The sequence below is a fragment of the Pectinophora gossypiella genome, chromosome 20 (assembly GCF_024362695.1).
Source record: "Pectinophora gossypiella chromosome 20, ilPecGoss1.1, whole genome shotgun sequence".
Lineage (NCBI taxonomy): Eukaryota > Metazoa > Arthropoda > Insecta > Lepidoptera > Gelechiidae > Pectinophora > Pectinophora gossypiella.
In genome coordinates, this window is record NC_065423.1 from 9949173 (window position 1) to 9957704 (window position 8532).

The following is an 8532-nucleotide window of genomic DNA, read 5'->3' on the forward strand; positions in this document are numbered from 1 at the left end:
AGGAATATGGGCTCATATCTGCATTATATATTTGTGATCTAAAATAAACCAATCTAAATTGCGTGAAATGGAACGTTAATTTGACCTTCAGGAAATAGTTGCCAAATTAAATATTTTTCCCCGAATGTAAGCAGTTTAAAATGTTTTTTTTACTGAAATCACCTTAAATACTATGGTATTTAAGTCTTTTTATTATGACAATATTAGTACACAAGTATATAGTTTCAGGCGGCGATAAGAGTCAGCGGGTATCCTTAAGTTTGAAATATGAGATAAGGCAATAAAAATGATTTCTTGTCCGTATTATTTCTTTATTTTACTATTACAATACTTAATCAATATTGATTCAAAAACTGTTTTTTAACGCCAGTTCATATTTTTAGCATAAGTACTTTTTGTGTATCTGTGAAATAATTTATAAAGTATGAAAACGAGGTCATTCAGCTATGGATTCTAGCAACACTGATTTGAAAATGTCAATCAAATTCAGTATTTGAAAATTCTGTGGTGAAAATGGTTGCTGTGCTCAAAGATTTCTAAATTACCTCCTAGATTGTAGTGAAAACATCGAAATTCTTTAGTAGACATGACTGAAAAGGAGATTACGATGGAAGACCTAGAAGAAACGGTGAGTTGGAAGTGCCATATACGGGTAGTGGGCGGCGTTAGAACGGTTTTATAGCGGTCCACAGAACTAGGTCATGCAGCCGCTTCCCTATAAATAGTAAAACAATTTCCATTTCATGGTCCAATAAAAGGGTCAAGCTATTAACTATCAGCTGCTGTAAATGTCAGCTGAAAAGTATACGGGATTTGATTGAAATAGGCATGAGTGAATGAGTTGTTATTAGACAGAAAATACGCCTTGGGAACAGATTGTTTGTTTTCGTGTTTACTTAGTCGGTGTAAACGGCCGAATAATGAGACTCGATAAATTAAGTATGCCTTTAGGTATTTTAATTTGGTGCCAGCACATGCAGACAATACACTAACATTAATACTTCAAGATTTATATATGTGAACCGTGATGCCTATTAGTAATATTTATATAAAGGTGAAACAAACGGATGAGCAGCTTGACCTGATGGCGTGGAAGCTGGAAGATGGTGACAAACAGCTGGTGGTACCGGTGGACAACCAGGAGCAGTGTGTCATGAACTTGCTCAAATCTGTCTCCGAGGTGAGGAGTGTCTGTTTTAACCCACTTGCTTCTATGTTGCCGTATGACATTTAGCATATTAACGAAATATAATCAAACTACTAATGGTTGGTTGGTTAACAATACAATATTCACACCCATTATCTCTATCAGGGTAGACAAAGAAAGAGAAAGTGTATTGAACATTGTAATGATTATGCTTGACAATAAGTAATTTGAAATATTATATAATATAAATAATAGTATATTCATAATTATGTATGTTTTGTGTAATTAAATTGTGTTATCCGAAAATAGGGTATTTTTAAAGCATAAATTGGTGCACAATTTTACCAAAAATATTTTTTTACTTTCCTCTACATTCTGAGTCCCCAGAAACACCATTCCTTACACTATTTCTCTAGGGTTTGCCAGTATCTAATAATGAATTCACAGCAAAGAATGGCTTTTATTAACATTACTTCTCTCATGATTGTTTAACACACTTGTTTCCTGTTAGTGATTCACAAATAACACTTGCTAAGAATTTTTACATGATAACATGGTTACTCACATACTTCTCTATATAAAGCTGTGAAGTATAGTAGGTATTGAAGATAATATAATTGGTTGTAAAAGAATAATGTTTGTTTTCAGCCCCTTGCATTATAGTGTTGATAAAAGGTCAGGACAATATTAGTGTATGACGTCATGTTGCTTACAGCTTGCCATTTTTCAGATTAAATGTACATATTATTTTGTGTATTATGTTCAAAATTATGCATGTTAAATCAATAACGAGGTAAAAAGGAAACTTAATGAGGTCATTAAGAAAAACAATAATCTAATGTTCAAATTTTTCAATGAAAAATCGTAAGCTGTAATAATCATGCTTGGTATTAGAAAGGAGGCTTAAATGTGGTACAAAGTTTAAGCCGAATATTTCCAAAAGCCCTCCAAAAAGGGCCCGGTGTTTCACTAACGCTTGCATCTAGGGCTTCTAAATATTCGTTGCCAGAACCGCAGATGTGGGAATATTTAAAAAATATTTAAATAATAGTTTTACAATATCAATGTATTATTTTACAAACTTTATCCTTTATTCTATCTCCTCAATGCTTTATCTTTCTATGTTTAGTTTCAAGTTTTGTTTGAATCACATTCACACAAACTATACTTCAAGATATGGTGTGAACCATAGTCATGTCATATCGCTAGAAAGGATTTTTCTTTGTGTGCTATCAAATTATTTGTGCGACCAAGACATGTTTTGTAAATCAAATCAAACAGTTTGAATACTTTAAATTTTCAAACTCGTAAAACATTTTATAATCGCGCAAGAAAACATAAAAACATTGTTGAAGTCATAAAAAGACCCATCACATTTGTTATAAAGTAGGTTTATAAACCTAAAATGCGATGGTCTTTTACGAAGTCACAATAAAATTGTTTATTGCCTACAGGCAACAAAAGTCTTGCTACAACAAAACAGTCTTGGCTGCAAGGTTGAATGTTTATGTTACTAAAGCATACAACATATATGCAGGTGCGGTCAGATTACCAGCAGCTGCGGCGTGAGCTGGTGGAGGTGCAGGCGTTGCAGCGCGAGCTGTCAAGCAAGCTGCGCTCGCAGCTGCGCCTCGTGCACGGCAAGTTTGCGCGCCTGCGCCAGCGCCTCGCCGCGGTCTCACCCCAGCGCTGAACCGACCAACATGAACCTCTCATGTCACTCAGTACCTTGGTGACGTTTTACGGTGCTAATTTAAAAGTTGCTGGTAATACTTATTGATGTTTTATGACAACTTTGACCGTCTCGTAAATAAAAATAATAATGGTCAAAGTTGAAGAATGATTCACATAAAGTATTAATTTCTGGGTATTTACATAATCGGCTACTATACAGATGTTTCGTTAGCTGTTCGATTTGTTCACAATATTGTTACTTTGTAGAAATGTAAAATATGTATTCAGGGCCTGAAATTTGAGGCATTCATTATTAATGTTAAATTGTGGCCTAGAGTTGAATGAAGTTCTAAAGAAAACGGTTCTAAATTAAAATCGAATTGTTATGTGTTACTGACTGAAGGGATATTGTTATTATAAATTCTAAATTGTTGTTTCTTATATAGGAAATTACTTTCAAATGACATGAGAGGAGAATGACAAACACAAATTAAATTGTCTAAAAGATCCATTAGTGCCCCAATAGTGAAACTTATAGAATTGAATTTATCGAATATAATTATGTGCCAATATTTAGAGTAACGTACAAGTAATGTAGATTATACTCGTGTCAAAGTAAAGTGTGGTAAGTATCAAAGTAATGAAACGTAAAAATGATCTCATATAATGTGGAGCTCGAAGTACAAAATGTGTTTTTAAAGTACTTGTTTCGACGTGACTGTATCGCGAATTGATTTTTGGAAGAATTACCTATACAGGATGTTAGTGACATAGTAACGAACACTGAGGGGGATGATTCAGACCATGATTCTGAGCTGTTATCAAGTGGAATTTCCCGTCGGAAAATTCATGAAAATATTAGTTTCTTTTAATTATTTTCAGTTCCATACTTTTACGACGGAAAATTCAATTTGATATCAACTCAGAATCATGGTCTAAATCATCCCTCAAATTTCTCGTTACGATGTCACTAACACCTTGTATAAATAAATAAATAGTATTTGAATAAATGTTCAACTGGCTGGGTACTAATTTGTATACTCAGAAAAATTGTATGTATATTCAAAAGTTGTTTTAAACTCACGTTTAGTACACGGGGGGTAAAAATGGCCACATCGAAGCAATTCATTTAAGAAAGCAATATTGCTAAGTGACATTGGTTAGCATTGCGCACTTACTTTTGCGCAAATGTCGAATTGCAATATTGCTTTCTTAGATGAATTGCTTAGATGTGGCCATTTTAACCCCCCTGAGCTCTTGTGCATCAAAGAATATGAGTTAGTTTAATAGTAGTTGAAGCCTTGCACACGATGGTTATGTCATGTTATGCTGAAAATGTGGCGTTAAGATGTCGAGATTTGGCGGTGACCAACCATGTTCAAAGTATTTAGTACTAATATCATACTAAGCATCATAACACTATCTGGTATATACAATATATAACGCAAAAAGCCAAATCAACGACATCTTAAGATATTAGACACATTTGCATGCCGTTTTTCATTTATACGTAGTTTTAATTTTCAATGTTGTGTGTGAGGCGCTTAGTACTTTTTACTTTTGAGCTAGTCGACATTGAATGTGACTGTTTTAGTTTTAATAGTGAAATTTGCGCGTAGGACACCCCCCTAGGACACTAAAGTATTACTGTAAGTTGGTGCTATGTGAATGTTGGAAATGAATGAATTTGAAAATGTCTTCGAAAACAAAAATAATTTCAGTTCTTTGTAAACCTAAGAAAACAAAATTAATCGTCAATTTGTTAGCTCTAACGGAAGCTAAAATTGGAACGAATTTACTCTAGACTTGGAACAAGATAATAAAATTAAAGAGTTAGTTGTATTCTAAAGGGAACTTTTCTTTTTGTAGTCTTGGCTGGCTGTTTTTCGATATTATTGGGTAGTTCCCTAGGACAAAGATAAATTATGAAATTCTGATTACTGTAAAAAGACTAAAGAAAAAGTCTAAAGGTGACAAAAACGTTTTCTTATTCTTATTTAACTTATTTATGAATTTTAATAAAGAAAAATGTAATACACATTTTTATACAACTTTCATAGTAATTTCGTGTTTTGACGTTTAGTAAATGGTAATAAATTTGACTAGTTGGAATCTACCCTATTGTATTGTATTGTATTCAAAGGATGGCTGTCGCATTATTTAGTAGCACGTATGGATGTTCAGCGATGCATTTATTATTTTAAATAATATAATAGTGTAAGTAGCACAACAGTTTATAGTACACCATTTAGCAAATTTTATGCACATATCATAATGCACATGCATGAAAGATTGTCTCATTTATAAAATTTTATAAAGAGGTAGAAATATCGATCGAATCTCCAAAGTGTCGATTGACAAATCGTACGTAGCAATGACTTGACAGAAGCATGCGATTGGTGGAAACGAACAGCCAATCACAGGCCTACTTTGTGTTGAAACTACACCTGGCGGCAACGCATTGTACTTCCCTATGTCTCTGTCCTTTTCTGTCGCTCAGAAACGTCATTTGCTAGAGCGACAATGTGGTCGCACTCTGGCTCTAGCAAATGACAGTTTTGAGTGATGGACAAGGATAGAAGACGTAGAATTCGAGAGTAGTTCAACCCTTAGTTCACGGCGATCTTGTTCGTTCAAAACGAATGTATTTTATTTACCTCTTTATAAAGTTTTCAAATCACTAGTTTTAAGGGAAATACATGTCTGATACTATGTCTAAGTCGCTTAGTCTAAATTACCAAGTATACCTTAGTCGCTTGCGCGCGTGGCATTGTGGCGGTTATTTTAATGAATTACGTGTTGCTTAGAACTAAAATGTATTTATGATGTAACCCATGTTTGGGGAAACCAAAGAGTGGATAGAGCGCGAAATTATGAACTCGAATTGATTACTCCTTGAAATAACGCCTATGTGTCTGTAGCGTCGTTGACAAGTTAGCATAGACCCTCTATGGTTTTTGATATAATTTTACACGTTAGCTCCCTTGCCGACTTTGTTATATAAAATTATATATTTTATATGAAAAAGTCACTCGTAGTCTATAGATATAGTGAAATTTAGCGCGGATATTGTCCCGTAGGTTACGTAACCGCTCAAGATTAGATCAAGTAAATATATACCTACGTTTAGATGTGTTGAATAGGATGACTAATAATTACGCCCAAGTCTCTTCATCAATGTTACTTCACCTTCTATCGTGTGGGTTGTGAGGTGGATTACCAACCTCATCAACCCTGGTGTCGGGGATACTATTGAGCCGCCAAAGGCCCCTGACATGACTTGTAACGACTACGTACTTACATCTTAATATTATTTCATAACAACTTATTACTTAACATTTAATTCTCAAATATATACCTAATTTATAATGTAACTACACAACCAGTGATGTGTTCTTCCCGGTAATATTCCCACTTTGGGAACGTTCCCGGTAGAAAAAGGCGCTAAACTTAAAGAAAAAATTGTGGGATAGGGCATGAAGGAAACGATTATTGGCCCCGATTCCTGCAGACACCGCCTAATTTTATTTAAAGTTATATCCGTCATTTTCATATCCGTCGAAAAGGAAAGGGACGGATGATTCACAGCTCTTAATTTTAGGAAGAATGAGTGAATGAATGAATAACCCGGGCGAATCAAAAGGTACGTCGCTGGTATGCAATCCGTTTGACGTGCTGTCTACTTAACTGTGTCGGGTTATTGACGGATGTAAAATTTTTAGACGGTTGGTTTAGATTTGCGCTTAAAATTGACGTGTGTTCTATAAATTTTATGCTTGTTGATTACCCGTCCCTTTCCTTTTCGGCGGATAAGAAAATGACAGATATAACTTAAAATAAAATTAGATGGTATTTACAGGAATTAGCACCATTATTTCTTTAACTTTATTTTAAACGTATAATTTTGTACTTTTCTCTTATTCAAACAACCGTCCGCCATTTAACTGTCATTCCGCAATTCTCTCCTCTCTCGCTCACTCGTCGCTCTCTCTTTCACACACCTTTGCGTTACGTTTCATTCAGCCTGCCATTCCTACACTCGGCCATCCTGTTGTCAGTCTGTCCTCAGACTGACGCATTCTGATATTACATTTACTTTATTACCTAACCTTGAGGCAGATAGAACCAGAGTACAAGAACAATTAGAGAAAGAAAAGCAGCGTCCTTACTATTAAAGAGTTTTTACAACGGGAACATTTCGACTTTGGGAACTTTTCCGAGAACGGCACATCACTACACAATAATACATTTTGAACTTTAAGCACGTCCATTTCTAGCACAATTTAATATACTAAAATTGCAGATTTATCCGTGTTGTGATTACGTACTATTTAAATTATACGATGTCAAGCTATATTTTTGTTACTTTTTCTTTTATAAGGATATTTGGATATCATCTGTAATCTTGTGTGAACTTCTTTAATTTGACTGAGAGTTTACAACTGTATTTAATAACTGCTAAAAAATAGTATTACCGGAACGCTTAAATACAAAGAAGAATATAACTTTGTAACGACTGAAGATGTTATTATTTTACGATAAAGCTTATTTTGAAGCATTCTTTGTAAACTAGCAACATTGACATTTAACACATTTTTTGTATTATACTTACTAGTCTAAAGATGTTTACTCGAAAATTCCTTTACTCAGACTCAGCTCAGCATTTTGGCATTCCAATACCGATGAGAATACCGATTTTGAGCTGAGTTCGGAGTCTTAAGCTCGGCGACAATAGATGGCGTAAGTGTCAGTGCCATTCGGTGATGGAAATTATTATTTTTGTCATAGATAAACTAAGCTAAATGAGCTCTACACCTTTTTGCCACTACTTGAAGATCTAGAGAATCTACAATTCCTACAAACAATAAAAAATATTATAAATCTTTTCTATTTTTTTCAGGTTTTTGTCAACTTCCTACTTTAAATGTTATTTAAATGTAAAAAGTTTTTTAAATGTTTATTTGTAACATAAAGAGGTCGTGACTTCAGACCCAGAGTAAACCTGAAGAAAATAGAAAAGATTTATAATATTTTTTATTGTTTGTAGGTTCTCGAGACTTTCAAGTAGTGGCTAAAATATGTAGAGCTCATTTAGTTTAGTTTATTTGTGACACAAATAATAATTTCGATCACCGCTACAATTACATCATCTATTGTTCTGAGCCAGGGTCCCACATCTTTAAGGTTGCCTCAACTAGGGACGGAATTGAAGAAGGCTCAAGTTAACACTTAGAATACGGGTGTTCGAATAGACGGGTATAGTCATGAGCAATATAATGTACTTACTTTAGGACTCTGTCGCACTAACATATTTGACATTTAGTGAGTGACACTTACAGTTCAATTTGTGAAAAAGTTAATGTGACATGGTACCAAAGTGTATACATATTAATGCTCGTGACCGTACCTTGCTGACAATTCAGTTGTGAACTCTCAGCTACAGTGGCGGCCCTAGCGAAATATTTAGGTGGTGCGAGTCCCCATCCCTGTATGCCCCCCCCCCCCCCCCCCCCCCCCCCGTTTACGGCCACGGAAATGTACTTACTTATCTTTTAATAATGTTCAAATTCAAAAATATCTTTATTCAGTAGGTAACATAGTTACACTTTGAATCGTCAATTTTTACATAACGAACGTCTCATCCGCCTAAAACTACTGCAGCTTCTCACAACCTGTATAGCCGGGGAAAATAAGCTGCAAGAAAAACCTCG

At 34.7% G+C, this 8532-nt stretch overlaps 1 protein-coding gene across 1 annotated transcript; it reads left to right on the plus strand.

Annotated features, from left to right (window-relative positions):
* Positions 1-483: 483 nt before the first annotated feature.
* On the plus strand, positions 484-3218 carry LOC126376331 (uncharacterized). The gene is made up of 3 exons (XM_050023664.1): positions 484-628; positions 1055-1180; positions 2685-3218. The coding sequence occupies exons 1-3, from the start codon at positions 587-589 to the stop codon at positions 2838-2840; spliced, it is 324 nt and encodes a 107-aa protein (XP_049879621.1). The 5' UTR covers positions 484-586; the 3' UTR covers positions 2841-3218.
* The last annotated feature ends 5314 nt before the right edge of the window (positions 3219-8532 follow it).